Raw genomic sequence first — 25128 nt, 5'->3', positions numbered from 1 at the left:
TTGCCATCACAGCCAGCAAGCACCAGGCAGACCCATAGTGATTACTTTTCTCTTTACTATCGTCCAGCACGAGGCTAAGAACTATTTGTCTTTTTCCATTAACATGAAAACCCACCACATCTGGGCTACCACTGCTGCACCAGGATTTACAGTTCAGCTCCTCCACCTTGCCCTGGCAGAAGGACAGCCACTGGAGCCAAGCACATTGGCTCTGTAGCAAAGCTTTGGCCTCTTCAGGAGATCAGCCACGAGCTATCTGGAAGTTTATTCACTCCCTAACTCTTTGAATAAGCAGAACTCACAATAACCAGATGATTCAGCTCACTGTACATGCACTTATGATCCTACAGTCCTGATTTCACTCACCAGAGTCCAAAGCACAGGAAAAACTCTGGGTGCTCGCACTATCAGCAGTCGCCCCAGAGTTTCAGGGTAGTTGTCCTCTACAACCTCAATAATCCGAAGTAGGGCCTTGACTCCAGGCCGCCAGAGGTGCCGCATATTCAGCCCTTCCAAGTCCACCAGACACGTCCAGGATCTGAAATAAAGATGAAGATGACCAGTCAGAGCCTTCACTGCACAGTGGCTGCTCAGCATACGACCCACAGAAGGGTTCAGTAACATCATGGGTCAAACAGGACCTAAGGAAGCCAATGAGAGAGGCCAGCAGTTCCAATGGTGAGCGGATCTCTGCCCACACAGCATGCAGCTTGAACCCAGAGAGCTTTCAGGACACCAGATCCAAAAAGGACAAAAGAGATGCTCAGCCCCAAAGGCAAGAGCACAAGCTGTCAGTGTGGAAGAAGGCAAAGGTGTAACAGCATATTGCTAAAAGACCTACAAATTATATTTTGAGATGGAAATGGAATCTGGCAGGTGGTTTTGTTTTTCTGAAAGAGAGGGAACGTCAAGGTTCTGAATTAAAATCACTGTAATCGTGTGGTTACACTCATCTGAAGGGGGACAGAAAAAAAATGTAAGGAAGAACCAATACTTGCTTTCATATGGAGCTGTAGAGTTAGGCCTGCTATGTAAGATACCCCAAGTCCAGACAAGAACTGAATGCACGACACAGACCACACCGCTGCCTGCAGTTTAACCCTAAGAACATCATCTAAAAGCCCCTATGGAATTATTATTCTTACTACAAAGCCTATGAGGATACAAGAAAAATGGATGTACTAACGTGATGGGGCGCCCAAAGAGGTTGGTATTCTCCTCACATCTCTTTTGTCCTTCTTCGTTAATTGACAGAACCTGAAATTAAGGACAGTATAGACTTAGATTAGCCCAAGTATGACTGGGGAACCTGGAAAGCTCCTGAAACCTCTCAAAAAAATACAGAATCCAGAAATATACCAGTCTGATTACTTACAGTGTGCAAAGCAGTGAGTCTATGTGTAGAAAAAATACATTTAAAAGCTTTTCTACTGAGAAGTTCAGCTGAACATAGAAGATACAGACACTGAAAATCTAAGATAGAGTACAAGAGTCCCAAGGTCAAATGCTGAGTTGCATAGAAGGGCATGGAAAGCTTACAGCTGAGCTGCATGTTACCAGAGAACATCCTTCTGGTCCATTCACACCATCACAGAAATGCCACTTCCTGCACAGGAAGAGAAGCTGTGCTATGCCAAAGGTGTAGCTTGGGGTTGCCAGTCATGAAACACAGGAATTACTTGTGTCAGGCATGTAGATTACTGCTGCACTACAGCAAGGCTTTTACACACCAAGAGAAATACAGCTCCTCAAGTGGGAAAAGAATGTAGATCTTACGTGTCGCAGCAGTGACTCTTCTCCCAGGGCTTTCACCAAACCTTTTGTGTCCATCTGGCCAAGACGAAGGATGTAGAGCGGTCGCCCATCTTCAAAACAAATATACAGGTTTAAAAAACAGTAACTGGCCTTGAAATGCTTAGAGACGTCAAGATCTTCAGTGAATGCAGGTATGCAGGTTGTTATCCTAATGCACTCCCCAGTCGTAGTGTCCCCTGTGGCAAAACACTGCTTGGTCTTTGCTATTCTCAGTGCAGTGAGGACAAGGTAAGAGCAACACAGCCAGACTGTCTGGATCTGGGATGTCCCCTCAGACTGTAGGGTCCCTCAGCATCAAGCACAGAAGTTTCTACTGCATACAGATGTGTACCGAGCCTGCCAGGCTATCACTCCAACACCTTTTGCAAATGCCACATTAAATACTTGAACAGGATAAAAATCACACCCCAAGGACGTCCTATCAAAGAGATGCTGCCCTGCACTAGCTCTAGTTCTGCCTGGTTTGTGGGGAGAAAACAAAGGAGCTACAGCAAAAGAGAGAGGCCTTCTATTTGCAGATGTTAAAAGTCCTTTGTCAGTGTTTAAAGGACCAACACAACCTTCTCCTAAAAACACAAGTGACTTACGAGGTCTTACAATGGAAGCTACACTGATCAATGGAAGGGAGGAGCTTCTAACCTCTGTCCTGATAATGCCATCCTCCGGTGTAGTACTCATCCAGCAGGGCTGGGGGCCTCCAGGACTGGAGGATGTAATCCACCTGGTACTGCTTTCTCCAGGACAGAGACTGGCAGAGCATCTCCCGAGCTTTGTCAATGTTGAAGTCACGAGCCCGCAGGAATCGAAGGATGTGCTCATCTTTGGGGATCTGAGGGAAGAGAGAAATGCTGAGGGTGGCTGCTTTTGCCACCACACCACGAAGAATGCAAACGAGCCCAAAGGGCACATGCACCAGGCTTTAAATCCCCAGAGCCACGGTAACAAAGGCTGAAGACACATTCCTTCTTCTTTCTCCTTTCCTAGTCCAGCCCAGTGCAGCAGGTGGTGCTGTGAGCATGAAAGAAGTGACAAACCTGCATCCCTTTGAGAGATACGGGCCAGTTAATTTATCTGAGCATTGCCCCTTCGTTATAAGGGCCAACAGTCAGAAACCCCAACGAGCTCCGGGCTGGCTGATGTTTCCCACGGCTACCTATCAACAAGGACAAACCAAACGCCTCTGCTCAGGAACACAGCTGCAAGTTCACCTCCCTGTAGGGCAAATCAGCAAAGGATGAGAAGCCTTTGTAGGTAACACATTGCCCAAGGTACCCACGTGCTCTTTGGAGGTGCATCAGCACTGTCCACACTTGAAACAATTACCCATTAGCACCGCATTTCAGCTCTTGTGCGGATCTCTTCTGCTTTGCTGCTGGTGTTGTTTGGACAGCAAAGCTTTCCAGTTCTTCCACAGGCACTCCCCATCCCGTTACATTCACTCTTACCAAAAGGGATGACCCAAAGAGCATGATATCCCCTCACTCATTTCATAGAATCACATCATGGAATGGCCTGGGTTGAAAGGATCTCCAAAGATCACCCAGTTTCAACCCCCTGCCATAAGCAGGGCCACCAAGCAGCAGGCCAGGCTGCCCAGAGCCACTTCCAGCCTGGCTTTGATTGCCTCCAGGGATGGGGCATCCACCACATTGGTGGTATGCAGCTAGAACCCAACTGTTTTCACACTTTGTTAATTTCTCATCTCAGTTCCTTCACCCCAACTTCCCCAAAAAGTGTGTGACCTCAGTTCCTACATCAAGTTCCCATTAAAAATGTAAGCTCTGTAGAGCTGGGACAGCCTGCCCCAGAGCGTCTGTGCTCAGCACAATGCATCTGAGCCTTGCTGTGACACAAAACGGCTGCCTTCACAATCAGAGCTCTTTTGTTTGCTCCCTGACAGGCTCATGAAAACGGAAAGAAAAGAAGAAAAGCTACCAGCAGTGTCAGGTTGGGAGCAACCTCAGTTGTGCAGCTGTAAGCAGTATTAAGAACTGAGTCCATATAATGGTGGGTGGAGCTCAGGAGTCTAAAGCCAAGCACCTGCAGATGAGAAGGGATATCAGTCCTGTTCAGCACAACGTTGTGTTTCAAGCACTTTGCATTTCACAGAAAGGAAAACGGCAGCTTTCCTAAGCAGGATCTGAGACGTATTTAGATGAACATCCCCAAATCCTTCTGCATCGCAGTAAGATTAAAGAGAGCAGAATTTTCATCAGATGATTTAAATTGCATTTTTGCTGCTCAGGGGAAGCCATAACTCTCAGGACAAGAGGAAAAACAAACAAACAAACAAACACATCTACAACAGTCCTGGATATCCTGCAAGAGGAGGGAGAGGTCACAGCTGCTGCAGGGTTGTCTTTATTGGTTTTCAAATCTAGGCTGTATGTTCAACAGGCAAGAGGCAAATTCAGTGCTTATGTTTAGACCAAAGAAACGTGTCTCCAAGGGGACACGCTCTCTTGATTGTCTTTGCCCAACCAAAGCAGTAACTTCCATCTGCAAGAAGACAGATTTAATTCCACTCTGGTGTTTACCAGTGAAATTCTGTGTACTGTGTCCTACGCGGCACAAATTCATTCATTACCATTACTAGCTTTAAGTGCTTGCAATTCTAACACTGTTTGAAGTCTGTGTCTTCACACAAGGAATGATAAATCTGATTACAGTCTGTTTGGAAAGGGACAGGGACTGGATAGCAAAACAGGGGGACTGAAGAGGAAGGAGGAGCTGCACACACTCACAGAGCCTCTCCAAGAGCATTGCTGCTTCACTTTGCTCATCTGCTTTCATTTTTACCTTTCCCAGCTACCATTTCCTGGCCTCCAAGAGAAGAAAGAAAAACCTACAGAACAAGGCAAGCAAACATTTAGAACATCCGTCCTCCTCCTGAAACTGAGACCCTAGCAGATCACACACATGGATAAAGCCTCACAGCCCTGCTCTCATCTAGGGCTCGTTTTCAGCTGGACACCCAATAGCCAAGACATCTCCTACCCATCACAGAAAGCCCACGCTGTTTCGTTTGACACGTCACTGCTGACCTGAAAGCCCACATCCTCTATTTCAGAGCATAACTACACCCGGGAATCCCTGCCCTTTGCTTTGTGCCTGCTTGTTGTCAGCTCCCCTCCATCTGACAGTGGGTTGAAACGAGGGCAGACCCAGATGGCAGCCGATATGCAGTACAGCATATTTTAGCAGTGAAGCTGCTGGTGGGAGCAGGTAACTATGGTTCACTCCCATGCACTCAGTTACCTGGTTGGTTGGGAAGCCAAGCCCAGATATGTGCACTCAGATCACCACAGCAGTGTGCTAGCAGCTTGCTGGTAGGTGTCCAGACAGTCCCTCAGGGGGTCCTTTGTTCTACTGTGTGTGTGTGCATGCACATACATGTATGTTACATAGTCCTGCCTATAGCAGCCCCCACTCTCTTGGGCACAGTCCAACTTACACAACCTGCTGCTGATGCTGCCACAACACCAGTGGCCTTGGACAGATCTGCCAGGTGCTTGGTGTTCCAAACTCATCAGCTCTAACAAACCCAGCAGCATTGCTGGTGCCTGGAGACTGTCAGCTCCTCAAAGACTTTCACATCCCACCTCAGCACACACTGCTATTCTCTTCAGCCTCCCGTTTTCTGCTTAATTTTAACTTTTTCTCCATCCACATCCACAGGTGAGGAAGATGCAGCAAAGCATGCAGAGACTGCTGGCACAGTTCCTTGTGAATGGCTTCCTTCAGAAAAGTTAGTTAAAAAAACCAAAAACAAACTGCTATTGCAAAGCCTATGAATGCAGACTGGTTCCTAATGATTCTGTGACTGACTGGGCAGTCACCTTATAGGCCAGGAAAATATTACTATTGAAAACATGTCCAGCTCTACTCTACTGTCAAGGGAGATCCCTGCTCCAACCATCTCCCATTTTCCTCTTTTCCTAAGGTCTCGTTACCATTACCGTTCAATTAATCCATCTCATGCTACTGTTGGTCCTTTCTTCCTTATCACCCCATCTCCCTGCATCAGTAAATCTGCAGACAGACCCCTCTGAAGACATTTGAGCTGCACCAGGTCTTTTCTCTGTCACATATCCCTTATCGTCCAGCCTGATACTGAGACTCCCGCTCAACTAAGAGGAGTCAAGGTAGCTTACAAACATTACAGCAACCTCAGAGGTGCATCTAGCCTATGGTACCCACATTGATTCTGGGGGGTAAAAGCATGTTTCTACTATACTAGCTGGCCAATGCCGGCTGTAGTTGCTCCAGCTTAGCACCCTCACCTCCTCTATTTCAGCAGTTTACACAATATACCTCACACCATGAGGTGAGATGGTCCCTACTTTCTGAATTGAGTGTGCCTTTGAAATGGTGCATTTGGATAAAGGGGATTAAAACAAGATCAGAATGAATTCTGCTCCGAAGAATCCAGCCCTGGGCTGTACCAGCTTACACAACCTGCCTGATCCAACACGCACAGCACGCTGCTGACATGCACTGAGAGCCAGGGGTTGCTAACTGCCTCTTTGATGAGCAGCAGCTGCCAAGAGAGGACCGTGCCATCAGCACAGCCTCCCCACCCTGCAGGACTTGGGAAACAGTGCATCCATCCCAGCCAGCCCAGCCCTGATCAGTGCCCACTGTAAATGCACAGCCAAACCACTCTGCCTGGGTACCACAGAGCAGGCTTTCCAACACACACAGGGCTACAGCTGCAGTCCGTGACGCTGCTGTCAGATCGCACCGGCTGTTCTCCACGCCAAACCCCTCACCTCACCTTGCCACGACAGCTGAGTCTCAACACCCAATTATCACAACTGCTTTTTACTGTGGGACATCCGAGCTATGAGAACAGCTGCTTTCAGACTTGCAGAAGGGTTCTCTCGCTGTTATCCACCCACCTTGCCTTTGTGGGTTTCCTGAAGCCACTGCCGAAGTCGGATCAAGCAGCTCTCTTGCATTGGAGTCAGCTGGCCCAGATATCGCTCGATGTAATCAGCATCCAGTTTGTCAGCTGGAGAAAGAGAAAGAGCAATTCGGAGGAGATGGGACATAGCCAGAAGAGAGGTATGTGGTTAATTCTACACATCAGGTTACTCATTATGTATGCCTGAGAAAAGTGGGTGAGCAATCCCCATGGTGATCAGGGCATGAGGACACAGACTGTGTAAGACAGCAAAGCCAGGTCACTCCACTTGTCTCTCAGAACACTGATATTTCATTCAACCCTGACTATTCCAACAGAAGCTTTTAAAGAACTATCATCACAAGCTCTGGCACTCATCTCATGAACCACTCCGAGGCCTGGGCACTTAAATCCCCCAGCGTCCTAAAAAAACTCCCTCACAATTTCAATGACAAGAGGCTAAAAAGCAGCTATTTGAAATATTATTCTGCTTGTAGACACCAGAGGGAAAGGGAGAACAGCTTGAACACTTCAGACAGCAAGGGAAGCTTTTGGCATGAGGATGCCCTGTGCAAACCAGGAGCCCAAAGTCCCTCCAGATCAGAGAGGGACAAAGGACAAGGGCTCTGAGCCTGCCAGCACTGAGAGAGGGACACAGCTGTGCTGTGCAAGGCTGGTGTGTGCAGATGCCAGTAAGGAAGACGTGGTACCAAAAGGGAGCAGCACAGGGCAGCGCTGCGCTGGAGACAGGCAGGCACGTGAGAAGGGCTGGGAGGAGGACTTCAGAGATAGCTCTACAGCAGGCTCTTTCTTTCCCCAGCAGATACCATTAGCTGCAGAATAAGGACTGGACACCCACAGCATGCACCATCTCTGGCTGATGATACAGAAATGATATGCAGTAAGTGCTACTCCCACACAGAATGCACAGAGCTAGCAAGCTGAGAAGCAGACCCGAGGAAGTTAATCACTTTATGAACATGAATATAAACAGAAAGAGCTGCTGTCCCCTTCTGCTAGACACAATCTGCCACTTTTAGATTAAAGTTAATCTCAAAGCACAGAAAGATTTCTCGTTCTCAGCTCCTATATGGATTTGGATCATGTTTGCAGGCAAATTCCAACAAAGAGAAGCTACAAAAGAAGGCCCACACAGAGCAGAACCCTGGAAAGTTCCAAATTTCAAGCTTTTTCCTGAGTTACCTTCAGCTGAAAGAGCAGCTCTTTGCTTCTGAGAAGCGACAGCTATTTCCAATACCACCGACCTAAATTAAAAGGCTCTCTTCAAATCTGTCAGAGAAGCACCTTTAGTCCAGAAGGTATCATCAGGTCGATACGCATAAAGATAAGGTTCAGTTCTGTCTTAGATTGGTGTGGGGAAACATCCACTGAACCAAACAAAACCATGAGAACACTCACTGTGAAATGGACAAAGTCTTTAACAGTAACTCATCAGCACTGTGCTCAGGATACTTCTAAGTTTCTCCAGTTTAAAGTATAAAACGTAAAAAAAAAAAGTACAGTTCATAGTGTATAAAGTAAAAGAGTAAAGTTTAAAGTATAAAATGTCTTAAATATCAGATCAAAGCCAAAGGTTTTTCTTTAAACTCAAAAGAATGCCCCTTATACTGCCTGTGAAGCTTTTCTCAGCTTTTCAGGCTGGGGGAAACAAAGCTCAAACGTTTGTGTTGTTCTTGAAGAAGGAAAATAACATTCCCTCTTCTCCATCAGCAACGAGAAGAAAAAAACCTCATGCAAAAAAAAAATATATATTTATATATAAATAAACTCATTATGAAATGCTACTCAGGGCATTTGAACTACCAGCAGCTGCTGCTGCCTGGACACTGCATACCATCAGGGCTGACGGGCTCTGCTGGGGGGCAGGAGCTGCCTGTTTGCTCTGTGGGAGATCCCTGAGCCCCAGACTCGAGTGGTGCATCACTGGGCTCGTGGCTGGCTGCTGGGGCTTGCTCTGCCTTCTGCCCGTGTGCCACAGGAGGCGTCCAACGAGGGATGAACGTGATTCCTTGGGAGATCAGCTCCTTCAGGTAGTGCTCAATAACTTCCTTGCCCTGATAGAGGAAAACCGACGTTAGGAAGGAATACCCCATCTACTCAAAGCCAGCCAGATGCCAAAGATCCCCCCTCAGGACAGATGACTGTCACTGTTAGAGACAAAAGCAAAAGCAAAAGGAAAGCAGCCGTCTCCTTCCATCTGCATGAACCTCCAGGAGAAATGTCAGCACGTACAGATGGCCAGGCACACTGCGATGCTCTGGGAGGAACTCTCTTACAACACGTTTATCCTACTACCTGTCAGTCAGCCAGGCTGCTCCTCTGCAGCCATGGGGAAGCACCTCTCCCTCGAGCAATTGCAGGGACAGTGCTGATTTTTAGCCACAACTTTCTCTTCCTACATGAGAACAGTGTCCTCAGTGTCTGAGGAGCCTGGCACCACAGCACCCACTGGCACAGCCTGCTCCCTCCCCTGCACAGAAGCATTTCAGTGAACAGCTTGGTTTTGCTCGCTGCACAGTGGCTTTTTTCTTTGTTTGCCTTTCTGAGCAACTCCAGAGACATAAGCAGCAATAGAAAGCTACAGTAGGCCTGTTTACAGAAGAGAAAACAGAGATGCACTGACAGCAGGCACTTTTGTGAAGGCACACAGGGAAGCCCAGCTCACCCGTTTGATGTTGGACGTGTATTGCTTCATGGCAATCTTTTCCACCGTGCTTTCGAAGCCAAAGAATGACTTGATGTCGAGAGATGCAGACTGTTCAAAGCACGTCCACTCTTCATTCTCAGGGTGAACCTAAGCCCAAAGACAGACAGACACAGGGTTGGATGGTAGCAGGCAGCTCACAGTATGACAGGGCCCTCGCTCCTGGTACTGAATTGGGCTGAATTTAATTCCAGAGCTACACAGAGGGGCAGAAGAGGCGTCCTGCAGGGTGCTGACAGACCCACATCTAACAGATTGAATCCCCCAGAGTTACAGAAGCATGTCATGAGTTGGACATGTGAACCTTTGTGGTTGAAGGAGCATTCCTCACGCTTACAAAGAATGTAAGCTTAAAACCCAGCACATCTGAACAGCTGCATGGATAGCAAAACTAAAATAGCAGCAAGACTGCTGTTTTGAAACTGTCATGGCAAAACCTCCTTGCAGAAGGCCTGGGACAACCTTTCAGTCTACATCTATAGCAAAGGAAGAAAAACAGGGCTTTTCTAATTCTGGGTAGGAAACTCAGCCGCTGAACATCAGCCTTCCCCACCAAACACAGCATGTGTGGGAGAACCAGGCATCTTCTCACTGCCAGTTCAACGTTATAGAATCCTAGAATGGCCTGGACTGAAAAGGAGCACAATGCTCATCAGTTCCAACCCCCTGCTGTGTGCAGGTCGCCAACCAGCAGCCCAGGCTGCCCAGAGCCACATCCAGCCTGGCCTTGAATGCCTGCAGGGATGGGGCATCCACAGCCTCCTTGGGCAACCTGTGCCAGTGCCTCACTACCCTCTGGGGGAAAAACTTCCTCCTAATATCCATCTTATCAGTGTAGCTGCTTCCCCCTGGTTACCCTACATACGGTTAAAACCTACACAAGCTTTTCTTTTCATCTTCTGAACCTAATCCTTTCCTGGGGGTGCTCTGCCTCCTCTCTGCAGGTGCTGCTGTTCACAAACTGGTGTGAAAGGAAAACCCAGCCCACTCACAAATACACAGCGTGCTCTACAAAGGACACAAATTCCCTCAGGAAAAAATACAGCAGCTGCAAGAGAAGGATCATATTTCTGCAAGTTGCTTCAGAGAACACTGCAGAAAAGGAAAGATGAGAATAAAGCTGCTTCCGGTACGTCCTGGCAGGGAAAAGAGAGCTGGTAAAAATAGAGCAGAGAACCATCTTGAGGATGCAGACAGCTTGCTCCCACTCTGTTCCAGGAAGAGCTCTCCTCAAAGCCCAGCTGCTGACGTTTCCTTCCGAAGGACTCAAGCCGGAGAGGCAGCACAGCCAAAATCAGCAAGTGCAGCAGCGTGAGCAATTCCAGAGTTGACCTTCCATGCATTTCACAACTGTCAACACCCTTCACAGCCATGGAAGCTTGATTTCCTGTCATTTTCAGGAAATGCCACGTAGCCACTGACTGATCTTTGGTTCAGGAACCTCCCCCTCACCATCCAAAATGGTTAACAGCTTTTCAACTGTCTGCCTTGCTTGAAGCAGAAGCCACTTACAGTTTGCACACTCCCAAGAAACCGAGCTGCTGTCCAGCTGCCAAAAGGGCAGGTAAGTAACAGGATCTAGACTTTTGTTTAGGGAACAAAAAGCAGTATCTGATCCCTTCAAGAAACAGTCGAAGCTGTTTAATGGTGACTGATCCCTAATAGCACAATTAGAGTGAAATGGCACACTGTTGCTGAAGGTAGAGACACAGAACAAGTGACCCCAGGTCACAGATAAGACCTTTCTCCACATGTTTCACCCAGAGGGTGGTGAGGCACTGGCACAGGTTGCCAAGGAGGCTGTGGATGCCCCAGCCCTGCAGGCATTCAAGGCCAGGCTGGATGTGGCTCTGGGCAGCCTGGGCTGCTGGTTGGCGACCTGCACACAGCAGGGGGTTGGAACTGGATGATTTTTGAGATCTTTTTCAACCCAGGCCATTCTATGATTATGATTCTATGTTTAGAGCAAGAAGATCGTTATAAAATAGATGCTAAAGCTTTCACTTGTAAGCAAAGAGGTAAGTTAGTTGCCAAGTTTCCCTGGCAATGCAGGTTTCCTCCTAAATACCCAAATCTAGATACATGTCCAAAATCCCAGTGCTTTAACATCCTGAGTTTCAACTTAAAGAAACCCAGGGAACACTGTCAATTCTGGATCACCGTTCCCATTTTCTGCTCTCCCTCTAGATCCTATCACTCCAAAAACAGTGAACTTAAGGAAACTTCCCAGGCTCCACAAAAGCCCTGTTCCCCAAAACCCAATGGCCTTCCATTATCCAATTGTACTGTACAGTCCAGGGCTCAAATTCACTCAAGAAATGTTGCCCTACGCGTTGGCACGTGGCTTTCAATCATTTCCTCACAGACAAATATGATCAAGGCACTCACTGAGTAGCTGCACGTCTCAAGGACGACCACACGGTTGGCAAAAGTCTCATTGTGGGCTTCAATGCGGAGCGTTCGCTCCTTCCAGTTCACCGTGTTCTTCTGTATGAAGAAAACATACTCTACCCCTGCAATCTGAGAAGGGTGGAGAACCAAAAGGGGGAAAAAAGGCAAGAGGAAGAGAGAAAGAACAGCTTTAGGAATCTTCACTGGTTTGAACCTGCCAACAAAACTCAGCACTCTGTGCCCCTTGGATTCCACTCACCTTCTTTAGCAACCGAGGAGCATCCACATTCAGCTTGCAGCTCCGTTCAATGACGTGGATTGCTCCATCGTCGCTTTTGGATTCATGCAGGATTTCACTTCCTAGGAAGACTGGGATCTCTGGACATGTAGGAAAGCGCTTTTCGTATGCCTGGAAGTGAAAAATAGAGCTGAAGTTTTTTTTATATACATGTATTTCTGCTTCCGGCCAGATCAACTAACTGGCTGTGAATTACACAGGTTGCCTAAAGAGAAGTTGTAGATGCCCCATCCCTGGTGGAGTTCAAGGCCAGACTGGATGGGGCCCTGGGCTGCCTATGTAGCACCTGATTGAATGGTTGGCAACCCTGTCCACAGCAGGGAGGTTAGAACAAGATCATCAAGGTTTCTTCCAACCCAAGCTATTCTACGGTTCTACTTGTAACTTACTACTTGTAACTTGTTACTTAGAGTAAGAGCCCAACACGTGGATGCCTTTCTTCTGTGCTAAAAGGGGAGCCAATGAAAGGGGTGAAGTCAAATCCAAATACGTATGAACACCGCTGGCATCCACTCATGCCAGTCATGCAGCTCATCACGTCTTCACATCTCTTTTCTTTCCCACGCAAAGCAGAAACAAAACCATGTTGTTAAACGAGTAGTGGGAAGAGAATCAAACCCTGAACATCAGCAACAGAATCTTCAGCTATCACAGAAGGCCAGCTATGCTGTTTTCTGCTTGCTATGGACTTGACCCAGAGACGACAACATTCCAGTCAGACACATTACCTGTACGAAGAAACTGTTTTGAAATATGTAATACTCCTTTGTCCCAAAATTGTGATCAACTGTTGACACTAAAAACGTATCAAACTGCTATGGATGCTGCAGACTATCAAGGGTAAGACCAGCAATTGCTGGCTACTCAGTTGACCACGATCCACCCGCTTCCAAAATAATTCAGTTCTAGTTCTGAAACCTTCGCTTTAATTTACTCCCCTCCTTCCAAATAATCTTTCCTCCAAAGGTTCTTTATCAGCTCTTGGAAAGAAAAAAAAAAAAAAGAAAAAAGAAAGAATTCAGTCTCCATGGCACCTGCAGCAACTGAAGTTAACATGCACATTACCTACTGTTGCTCATTTTTCCCTACTTGTCAATCTCTCCTTACATCTCCAGATCTTTGCTGGATGGAACATTTTCCTTTCATTCCAGAGAAAGCACCTTGCACGTTGGGCTGCTATTGCAAACATAACTGAAGCAACATGAGCAGACGCTGCATAAGAAGCCCAGGATTCAGCTACAGCTGTGACTGCAGGGTAACCCATGTTCTTTTCCATTACACTCTCATGGACAGCTGCACCAATTTGGTCACAAGACATTCCTGCTATGATGCCACAGAGAGCCCCTACCATCTGCAAAATGCTGCTGTCTCCCCATCTTCTCTCAGAATTATTAATGTGATGATCATTGAGAACAGCCCAGCTCTGCTGAGGGCTGGCTGCATTCTCTGCTCCCACAGAGGTTTGATGGGTTGGATGGCCCAGTGTGCATCTGTGCACCCTGGTGCTGGGGAAAAATACCTGCTCTTAAAATAGCTCAGGCACTTAAGGACACATTTCCTATCTCCTGACCCTAGACCTCAGAACAGAAGTTGTTTCAGATGGCCGTATCATGAGGAAAGGGAAAGCAGATTATTAGCTGGAGTCCCAGCCCTAAGCAAAGCCTTTAACACTCCTCCCACAAGTCACTAAGCAATGCTCTGCTGTATTTGTTGGAGGGCTGTTGCTGTACCTATGAGACCTCCACTTCAGCACTTCCCTTCTAATCTCAAGGAAAAATTAAACTATTTTAGATGAACATAAAGCTTCCCATAGCGAGTGACTGTTTGCAACACCAATCTGCATGGCTCCACGTACTGAATGCAAACCCACTGCTTTAAGCAGCTGAACTCGTTATAATGATAAGCCATTCTGTGAAGTCAGACCCTACCAAAGGATGCTATTTGAATGGGTCACTCCTTACATGCCCTTAACACACTTGCTAGAAGCATAAGTGAACACCCCACCCTAAAAGGATGTTCAGTGAACAAGGATTAACCATAAGAAAAAGGTTGAATCAACCCCATCTCTTCCCCTAGGCCAGCACTAAGGCTGGGTTTTTTCCTCATTTCCCACAAACTGAAGAAGTACAAAGCAGGCAGACTGAAAAGTTCAAGTATAGCAATGGTGGCCTCTATTCCTTTCTTTCAGGGCTGCAGCTGTACCATGAGCACTCACGAGGGGGTCTGCAGAGAAACAAGAGCTGTTCTTGCACTAGATGGTGAACAATCAAAGCACAGCTGTCGCCCAAAAGCCCCACCTCAGCAGCTGCACCTGGAATACAGACCTGTGAGTGCTTCGTTGCCACTGAGAGACCACCATGGCAAATCTGGAGCTCCACACAACTCCACCAAACCCAGGTACCTGGTTCTGCTTGAAGATGAGGCCCCAGGACCTCAACACACAGCTGTTCCTCCCTCCACTGAGTATGTGCTTGACCCAGTTGGAGACAGGCTTCCTAATGCACCATCATTAAATCTTGCAAAACCAAGATCAGGTCACCTATTAACAGCGTAGTCAGCCTCAGTTTTGGAAGCAGATGCACACATCCATGCACAGCCGTGGTGATACAACCAAGACAACAGCCCAAACCATCACCTGCAGAGGTGGAACACTTCCATATTTGACAAAAAATCCTTTTCACACACTGATATTAAGTCTTTTGCTGATCTTCTCTGCGCAGCAACAACTCTAAAAATACAGCAGCCCAAAGATGCCCGAGATCACATGAAGGACAGCTGAAGCACCACGATTCACCCACAATGAAGTCACACTGTCAACATGCTGAATCTTTCACCACTGCAGAGAGTGAGCTATCAGGAGCCCTCCCTCACAAGCACCCAGCATCCTCTTATCAAGATCAGCATCTATAGAACGGCACATTTCTGCTCCAGCAGAGAAACTGAGGAAAATCAGGACACAACCATCTCCTTTTTTTCCCCATCCAGCACCAGAACTGATCGTAATTTTCTCCTCCTCCTCCATGATTTTGCGGAGTGCAAGGTGAACAGCAATACCCCAGTCAAATGGCACAGGGATTTATTATTAGCTTGTTTTAATACTTCAGCTCCTAATCCATCTGCATGTGCTCTCATCTCCGTGCTGCAGCAACTCTGCTCTGACAAGTATACAGAAACTACAACTTGTCTCCCTTCTCTGCTGCAGGAATTGTGCCACTACTTTTCCCTAAGTGCATATTCACTACACCTTAAGACAAACACTGTGATGGCCAAAGCACTGAATGCTGTATTAAAGAAAGAAAAAAAAGGCTCAGTGAACTGCTCCCTCCCCTAAATCCTACAGGGATTAGCACTAGCTTGCACTTTGCACACCTCCTGCAAATCCTCCCACCCGACCAAGCCAGCACGTCACCCTGAATCCAGGCTTGGGCTCCTTTTTCCAGCATCATCAGACTCTGCTATTGACTTCACACCAGCTTGGACTGGAAGAAAATCCCCCAGCACAGCTGCAGGGGCTGTCCAACAGACCTGAGCACTGCGCATGTGTGGTGAACCAAGCAAACTCTCTCAACATCTCAGTTTACAAGAATTCTTTTCTTTACAGCTCAGATTTATGTCCCCTCTTCACTCCCAAACAACCACTGCACAAGAGATGGCAGCTCAGGCCCTACAGAGTCTGACTCTAAACCAAGAGGTTTTGTCTCTGTTTTCCTGTAGAACCACTGCCACAAAAACAGTGCCATGCTGTCCTTTGGTGGTGGACTGTATGCCATCCTTTCACAAACATACAGGTGTCATTTAAACCTTTGTAGTCATCTCCATCAGACTGAAGCCACGCATCCTGATTTGCTCGTGAGGAACACCTCTCCTATGGGACAGGCTGGGGATGTGCAGCATGGAGAAGAGAAGGCTCTGGAGAGAGCTGATCGTGGCCTTCAGTATATAAAGGGAGGCTTTAAGAAAGAAGGGGACACAGTCTTTAGCAGGGTCTGCTGTGACAGGACAAGGGGAAATGGTTTCATACTAAGGGAAGGGAGATTTAGGTTGGATCTAAGGAAGAAGTTTGTTACAATACAGGTGGTGAAGCACCACAGGCTGCCCAGAGAGGTAATGGGTGGGGATGGGTGCCTCATTCCTGGAGATACCCAAGGTCAGACTGGATGGACTCTGAGCACTGATGGAGCTGTGGGTATCCCTGTTCACACAGGGGAATTGGACTAGATGGCCTTTAAGAATTCCTTTCAACTCAAGCAACCCTATGATCTTTTATAACAGCTACTCCTGTTTCTCCTCTGCAGGTTTCAACAACTTCTCCAGCAAGCGACTTTGAAGTCAATTACACAACAGAGGCCTTAGGAATCACAAACAACGGGGAAGTCCAAGCACTGAATTACAGCTTGAAACAAAACACCTCCAAACTAAGGATGAAGTGACAAAAAAATGCATCTGTGTTCAGATGAACGGGGAAACAGGAGACACAATATCACGTTTTGATATAAACGTGTCAAGATCATCAGCCTTTTGGAAAGGGATGCAAGAGCAAGATAGGACCCCTCACCACTTTTACATAGGAAGTGGAGGAGTTTATTCTACCTTTTCAGTAGCTTGAAAGAGATATAGTTATCTCCAGATTCAAGTATTTTCAGGTTTGGCTTTCCAGGAAAAAGTAATCATTTCATCCAGGAAAGCCTCCTACTGCTTAGCCCCAATGCAGAAAGGAAAACAAAGGTTCTGCACACACATTCATCAGGCAACAACCCATCTGCTTCTTAATCACTACAACCTGCAGAGAAACATAACAGCCTTTTGGACCTGAGGGAAGCCAGTTTTGATTTGCCAGAGGTCCGCTGGACCACAGTTACCCAGGCTGGGAACGTGGATCAGAGCTCTGCCTCCCTGGACTGCAGTCAATCATTTGTCTCATTCCTTCAGATCTGGGTGAATGAAACAATTCAGGGAACACCAGCTGCCCATTACAACACAGGCACAACCGAGTGACATGGCACCAAAAGCAGGACATGCACTGCAGCTGCACAGAGCTAACTTGGGAAATTACCACTGTGCCCAATTTCCTGTCTGAGAAGAAACGTTATCCCATTCAAGCTGCCTGGATACAGTATTCCCCTCTGCTTATCACAGAGTCAAATAATGGCTTGGGTTGGAAGCGACCTCCAGAATCATGAAGCTCCAACCTCCTGCCACACACAGGGCCTCCAACCTCCCCATTCAATACCAGCCCAGGACCCATCCAACCTGGCCTTGAACACCTCCAGGGATGGACGGGGCATCACAGCCTCTCTGGGCAGCTGTTCCAGCACCTCACCACTCTCACAGCAAAGAACTTCCCCTGACATCCAACCTCAATCTGCCCTCCTTCAACTTCAAACCATCTTCCCTTGTTCTGTTATTATCTACCCCGTAAAGAGTTGAATGGTTGGTGATGGAGCACTTCAAGTCACAAACAACACAATGCATTGGTCTTTGCAGCAGCCACAGAAGCAATGCTTTATACAGGAATGATTGCTACATGGCTGGGCAGGTTTGCCATTGCCTATTGCAGAAAGATGCCAGATGCATAGGACTAGGAGGCAAGGAAGCAGACATCTCTGGTGACTAACACCTTATAGAGCAAAACACAGCAACCAAGCGTTACATCACATGCAGGCTGCTCAGTGAACCAGCCCCAAATCAAAAAGGCTGGCTCACAAAGTAATGCTTAGTTGGCATGACAATCTGTTGTAGCCAGAAGCAGCTGTAAGAATTGTGGATGATTTAAGTAAACTCAGGGTCAAATCTGAACAGGCCACTGTGCTTAGGAATTTAAAATCCACAGTTTGAGATTTAACCTTTGATGATGGTTCTAAGCTGTCTCACCAATTTTATTCCCTGCTCAGGAGTTTATTGTTTAACTTCTATACTTATACATTCAGCAGAAGAGAAAAGTCTTCTAGACATGACTAGAATACAAGCTGAACTTCCAGCTATCTTGTGTCTCCTTGCACCACGCTGCAGTGCCACTTAGTTCAGAGCTCATCCGTTCCAGCCCCAGACTGCACTCCTCAAATAAAGCTTGAGAAATGAATGCTTCTCCAAGGCAATAAGATCCTATGTTGCACCGGGAGCAGGCAACCAAAGAAAACATGGACAACCCTCAAATGATCCAGTTCCTCTCCAAATCCACACATGATGCTGGAATCATCCATTCCTAAAACACTCTTGCCAAGCTAATGGAGTCCTAGCACTGGCAATGCAAGTCTGTCAAAGGGAGCTTCCAATAATTGAAGGGAGTGCATAAACAGGAGGAGGAACGGCTGTTTATGAGGGTGGGTTGTGATAGGACAAGGGGGAATGGTTTTAAACTGAGACAGGGGAGGTTGAGGTTGGATATGAGGAGGAAGTTTTTCCCCCAGAGGGTGGTGAGGCACTGGCACAGGTTGCCCAAGGAGGCTGTGGATGCCCCATCCCTGCAGGCATTCAAGGCCAGGCTGGATGTGGCTCTGGGCAGCCTGGGCTGCTGGTTGGCGACCTGCACACAGCAGGGGGTTGGAGCTGGATAAGCATTGTGCTCCTTTGCAACCCAGGGCATTCTATGATATGATTCTATGACTGGTACGATGCCCACTGCGCACACAAAGCAGACCAGGGCACATGGCTACTGCCAGCATCTTGTCTCCAGAAATCCAAATAAGCGGTTCTATCCACTTCCAGCAGCTGTGGTAAACATCATCTGCTTGCCCATGGGGAAGCATCCCACACCATAATCTCTAGAGAAATGTCAGCTCTACGCTCAGCCTGACTATTGCTCACTCTCAGCCTGCTTAATAACTTGAGGAGGTGGTGGCAGGGCACAGGGGCTGAACAACTGAATACAGCTGTGAAGAATTATCCCAGCTGACACAGGAATCATTACTTTCAGAATTCTGTTGCCAAAAGCTTCTCAGCAGTACGATGATGGGATATTTATAGTGCATCTTGACAGCATGGTTTCAAGCCATCAAGTCACACCAAAGCATCATGCCTTGAGTCAACGCTAGATGCTCTGTAAGCACATGCAAAGTTAACCCAATGCCTTCTGACAGTTACAACAAGCCCTCCTTCAAAGCATGGCAAGAAAAGAGGCAAGAGAAGCTGCCTTCCTCTAAAATACCAGCATGGACAGTGGTTGGACACAGACCACCTGGATCCAAAGGTGATTTGCCTGCACTCAGTAAGCACGTTCTGTATACCTAACAATCCTGCTGCAGGGAGTTCATTCGCTTTTGTAGGGAAGCATCCATTTCTCAGCTTGTGCTCGGATGCCTACTGGGACATTTCATGTCGCATTACAGGGACTGAGCATCAAAGAGAAGCTATTTTAAAACATCTTCCTCCTTTCACCTCGATTCTTCCCCAATCTCTAGGGCACTGCCAGTCAGAAATCCTATTTCCAACACCATCTGAAATCTGTGCCGTTATCCACATCAGCTGCTCCAAAGGAGCCTTCGAGCACTGGCCACGCAGGCTGCAAAGCTTTACCACCCCTCACTTGTGGCTGTCCAAGGACACAGTGGGCAGCAGGCACTGCTCCTCCTCTTCGGAACTCCACTGGTGCTGCCCTCACAGCTCTCCTCCAATCTTTTAAGCCATCTGCACAGCTGCAGCGCTGCTGTTCTGTGCTTGTGAAGCATTCCAGCTGCCAGAAGCCGCTCTGCTCTCCCTGCAGCAAGTGCTCTTCTTTTTCCAGGGCTCACACTTGAAAGCAGAGGCTGTGAACCAGCATCAAATATCTTGGTTAAGATTCTACTCTGTTTAAAGAAAAATCAGCCTGGGATGTTCCAAGATTAACGATATCTTGAAGCTCCAGCTGGGGAGTCTGTAATTATAATTAAGTACACGGCAAGGCCCAGAAATGTATTCTATGGTGCATCTGTGCTGTAGGCATTGTAAGATACTGCACTGTAGTTGACAGCTTATCTGCACGTCTGATGCAGCACAACAGCAGCAGCCTCTCTGAGACCAGATGGGCTGTGAAGACATGCTGAACTTGTCACACCAAACACACCCTCAGAGCTAACACCGTTCTTGCTAGACATCGTTCTGCTTGTACGCTGCACTGCTGTCACACACCATTCTCTCTGTTACCAATGTGTACTGCAAGCTGTTTGGGCCAAACCGCAGCACCTACCTGGCACAAGAAGGCTTAGATCTTTGTTACAAGGGAACCTGCACCAGTCAGTGAAATATCAAATCCTTTAAGAAACCACAGTATCAGAGAGCAGAGCATGTGCAACGTGTCAGGGTTTCATCAGCCTCTTTATAAAGCCAGCGTGCTAAATGTGACAGCAACCAGTCATTACATAAAGCTTTCTGAGGACCTAACATCTGTAATACAACACGCACTCATCATGCAAAGATATGATCAAAAATAGTTTTGAAAAGTTATGTGGAGAGAAATTCTAGCCGTTAGGGCTTCAACAGTGTTTAGTTTCTCCTCCTACAACTAATGCTGACAGCTGAAATAGCAACAAGCTGCTTTCAATTAGACTGCGTATACAAACCTCCTGTCACTGTTAGCATGAAAGAATACCAGGCAGTGAGATAGAAAAAGATGCATTTTGGTGTTGGTTGCAGTGGATGTTTGAGTCTTGCACACAGCTATGGGCCAGATCCTCAACTGGTGCATCTGAGAAAAACTTCAGTGGCTGCACAGCAGCTTGGACATGCTGGACATAGCCAGTGGACAAGGCTGATCTGCTGGGTGATTATTTGGGGGTAAGAGTGAAGATCCCTGGCAGAGCCAGTGAAGATCAGCATGACTGCTTCAGCTGGGTTGGGCTAATGAGAAAGACACCCCACACAAGGACCACAAATAATTGCTTTTGATGGGATGGAGCTGTGTGCTACAGCACAAGAGTAAAGAGGGAGAAGGACTATTTTTTACTACTAATTTCAATGCCAAGTTATTTCTGAGATAAAAACTGCAACATTTGCAGCCTGAACTAAACTTGCCAGCCAGCTTGTTAGCACTCAAACCACACTAAGAGATGCAGAAGTATATATATACCATCGTGGTTCCATTCAGTTCATCTGACCTGAAAAATAATGAACTTCAGATCAAGTAAATGCAAATAACTCTGTATTGCCTCTACAGCTAGGAAAGAATGATAGGAGCTTGGAAGTACAGGTGGCAGATCAGGACCTCAGACAGTCAAGTTCCTATCTGCAGACCAACACAGAGGGAAGGTGACGAGCTGCCCCTAACAGATCTTTAAGGCTGGGCAGAAAGACCATTTCTCTCAGCAGAAACCATTACCTGCCATGAGCAGCAATAAGAGCTGAATATGAAGTGCATCATGAATGCGGCAAGAGGACCAAATAATTGACAGAAGTGCTGCCTTGAAGGTTGCCCTTCACACCATTATGGCTGCAATTAAAACTGCACGTGAAGTGTAGGAGACCACATAGGAGTGCACAGCTATTTCAGGCCTGTAGCATTGGAAACAAAGCAAAGTTAGGGTACACTACAGAGTATTCAAATCTGGTAGATGTAAACTGCAAGCGTAATGGGCTGAATGCGCTGCTAGAATTAACAGGAAAAGAATCCCTACCATATCTGACCTAACAATTCACTGGCAACAAATAATGTGAAAAATCCAGTCTCTCTCTTAGCCTCGTTTCCTGTACAATTAGACATTATGGACTCACGTGCCCAAACCAAACTCAACACCATGTATCAGAGGACAATCCACTTGACTGAACAGCTACATTTAAAAGGGGAAAGGAAAAGGAAGGGAAAGACAGAATGGAAAAGGAAGAATATGACATGATAACAAAACCTGTCAAGATTCTTTTCAAGTCAGAGATGTCAGGTGCTGGATATCATTTGATGAGCTAATCTGTGATCCTTCAATGCAAGCACAGAATAGGAACAAAGCAGGTGAAAAATCACTTCTGTGGATGCGGACAAAGTGAGAGAAGATGATCCTTTGTTTAAGAAGAAGGGAGCACTCTTGTAGTAAAAGGAAGAGAAAAACAACTGAAACTACGCAACAAGCAGGAGATGCTTGCTAAGCCTTCAGATTCCCTTTTACTTCTCAGATGCACAGGACTAGCAAAGAGAGCAAGAAGGGGAATGCAGTGTGAAGGACTCTGTGGATGTGCCAAATTTACTGCCTGCCCATGCCAGAATGCCAGCAGCAGAAGCTTTAATAACCAGTAGAGTGTAAATCCATAGACAATTATCCAGAGATACACAATAATAAAGGTATTAACACGGGCTCTTCTGTCACGCACAGCCCTGTGCTGTCTTGAGGATGAGCAGCACAATGTGCACAGTGCAAGCTCCAACAGGATGAATCATGTTCCTGGTGGCAGGGTTCAACAAAAGGCATGGGGAACACAATGCCTTTCAACAAGGCCAGGATGCAATGAATCATTTGGCTACAACCACCTTACTTCTCAGCTCCTCGTAACCGAAGGCAGCACATGCATCGTTTACCATAGGAGGGTCCAAACATCAGAGATTCTGGGGTACTTCTCCTAACAAACCCTCCTTACCTCACAGCACAGCCTGTACAGAGCCCCAGAAGTCTCACTCTCCCCATTACAAATGTTATCAGTGCACAGGGACCCTTAAAATAGAGAGATGTCTGGGAATTTACTCACACCATCCTTGTCTTCCTGACACCAACCTCAGCACAAGCACACTGCGCCCCAAAGGTTCACAGAAAGCATTTGGGGTGGAGAGATGAAAGCAGCTGAATATAAGGTTCCCAGTACTGAGGAAGCTGCTGTCAGATTTATGTTGAGGCAGATTAACAGCAGTGCCATGTGCTGAGGAGCAAAGCAGCTTCGCTGCACGCCCACACTGCCTGCAAAACTTCCAGCAACTGACAGCGAGTGCCTGACAGCTCTGCGAGATCCACGCTGCCTCCACACAAATGGGGGGCTCCATCCAAACACATCCAACGTGGTAACGAAGCCTGCATTCAATCTGGCCCGTGTGGACTGCCACCAGGCTCAAGCACTGCCTTTAGAATCTTCCAAAATGTCCGTCTTTGTAATAATGCAGATCCTGCTGTGGACACGTGATCTTCACAGGAGATTACAGAGGGACTACAGGGTCTATATTCAGTTCCCTAGACTACCACACGGTCCTTCGGGTGACCTTGGAGCAAGTAACTTAATCTTTATAAGAGGACTAATAACTTTGCTAAGGTGACAGCAATTTGAGCTTGCTGAGCTCCTAAAGGACGACGTTTGCAATCCCAACATTGAAATCTCAGGGAATTTTAAGTTCTATCACATTGAAAAACTGGAAGCAAATAAAACTAAGCCACTTGAAAAATAAACCCATCAAACCCCAGCCTTTAGGCATTCTGCTAACAAGCTTACAAAGGATTTGTCTAGAGGCAGCCTGCTGTACAAGCAGCCAGTCTACTGATGGGCATCTAGTGAGGGTTATCCTACTAAGACAGACAGTGAGAGCATGGAGAGGTATGCATAGAGCCAAGTACCTCCATCACAAGCACTGGTATCTAATTCTAACACAATGCACTGGGAGAACAAGAAAACAAAGCTAGAAAAGTTTCACTACCACAAACATTAACCTTGGACTGGTTGCAGGCACATCTACCTCATGTTACTGGCTCAGCTGCTTACGGACACAGCAAACTTGGACAAGACTGGAAGGAGAAAAAAGGGGGAAAACTGGGGGTGGGAGCCCAGCTATCAGAAAGAAAGGCTGATAGGTCCTGATGATGAGAGAGCATCCAAGGGAATGGCACCTGCTCACAGCTGAGGAACTGCTGCTGCCTTTTATTCACACTGAGGATGAAGCAAAGAATCTCCCCCTCAATTTTAACTGTCGAATCAAAAGACTGGAGTCTGCTTTGGATAAAAGCAATTTTATGGCACTTATTTGCCTGGAATCCAGGAAAGGCAATGCTGCCAAAAGGAACACCATGCACTGTGTTGGGTTCTCCCTTCCATTCGTGGAAATGACTTTGACTGCTTTCATTCTGCAGCTTTCCACCTTCCTGCTGAGATTCCTGCAAGACCAAAGAAAACTGGTATCCTTGTTGAGCAGGGAAGAAAATACCAGGCTGAAAGTCTCAGTGTTTGAGTCTCATGGATCCCTAGGGTAGACTGAAATGCTCCACAGAGGTTACTAAACAAAACCTTGCAAGAATCTCTATGGAAGCATCTCAGATACACGCTGAAATGCTCAGGTGCTGCCCTCAAAATGCAAGGAGCAGAGCTCTCAGAACCCTGAAGAGCAGTGGAAAAGTCCAAAATATCACAAACACTTTTAAAGCCTCACCTCAGGAAGCTGTTGAGGTGACATGAGCTTTCTGCACCACCAGCTTCAACTACAGCTCTCAAGCTCCTTCTGGATGACACAAAACTTGGAGAGATCTCACCCAACATTTCAGTCATGGGGTGGAAAGGGAAGAACAATTCGAGAGTTTTTATCCAAAGATCTCTAGTTTTTAAACCAAATCAGGAAGATCACTGATTTAGAAAAGACTGTTTAGATATGCAAATCCTATGATCACAGAATAATAGAATGGCTTGGGTTGGGAGGGACCTCAAGGATCATGAAGCTCCATCCCCCCTGCTGCAGGCAGGGCCAGCAGCTTCCATATCTAATACTAGACCAGGCTGTGCAGTGCCCCATCCAACCTGCCCTTGAACACCTTCAGGGATGGATGGGGCATCCACAGCCTCTCTGGGCAGCCTGACACTGATTGGGATCAGATCTAGAGAGATTCTGAACAGAATGGTATTCAGTGATAACGCAAAGGTGGTGTATAGCGACAAGCTGACTCTGTCTACAACAAAACAGTCTTTTCCTTCCAGTGCCTAACTTGGAATTACAAATTAGTAGTTTTTTTTACAAGTTGTTGGTTTGTTTGTTTTTCCTACAGTGACTAATAAACTGACTCTGTGAAAACACCGAGATGTTGACCCTTATATTTCATGGAAAACGAAGGAGAAAAGACAGTGAGAGCTAAA

General features: G+C 46.9%; 1 protein-coding gene across 5 annotated transcripts in view; it reads right to left on the bottom strand.

The window, feature by feature from the left end:
* SEC14L5 (SEC14 like lipid binding 5) overlaps positions 1-25128 on the bottom strand; it is a 38270-nt gene that overhangs the window by 7969 nt on the left and 5173 nt on the right. For 4 of the 5 annotated variants that reach the window (XR_006177642.1, XR_006177641.1, XM_042864492.1 and 1 more), the window contains 9 exons: positions 12097-12246; positions 11835-11966; positions 9408-9536; positions 8577-8796; positions 6717-6829; positions 2455-2644; positions 1777-1865; positions 1187-1257; positions 367-538 (listed from right to left, as the gene is read on the bottom strand). Coding sequence is in view for 3 of the 5 variants with exons in the window: in XM_042864492.1 (XP_042720426.1) it covers positions 367-538; positions 1187-1257; positions 1777-1865; positions 2455-2644; positions 6717-6829; positions 8577-8796; positions 9408-9536; positions 11835-11966; positions 12097-12246 (1266 nt within the window). In the remaining 2 variants the exon portion in view is untranslated. The remainder of the gene's footprint in view (positions 1-366; positions 539-1186; positions 1258-1776; positions 1866-2454; positions 2645-6716; positions 6830-8576; positions 8797-9407; positions 9537-11834; positions 11967-12096; positions 12247-25128) is intronic. The other variant, XM_042864494.1, reaches the window with a different exon arrangement.

This window comes from Lagopus leucura, unplaced genomic scaffold, assembly GCF_019238085.1.
Source record: "Lagopus leucura isolate 7727_CA_CO unplaced genomic scaffold, USGS_WTPT01 Super-Scaffold_760, whole genome shotgun sequence".
NCBI classification, from domain to species: Eukaryota; Metazoa; Chordata; class Aves; order Galliformes; family Phasianidae; genus Lagopus; species Lagopus leucura.
This window is presented reverse-complemented; position numbering and strand designations above follow the sequence as displayed.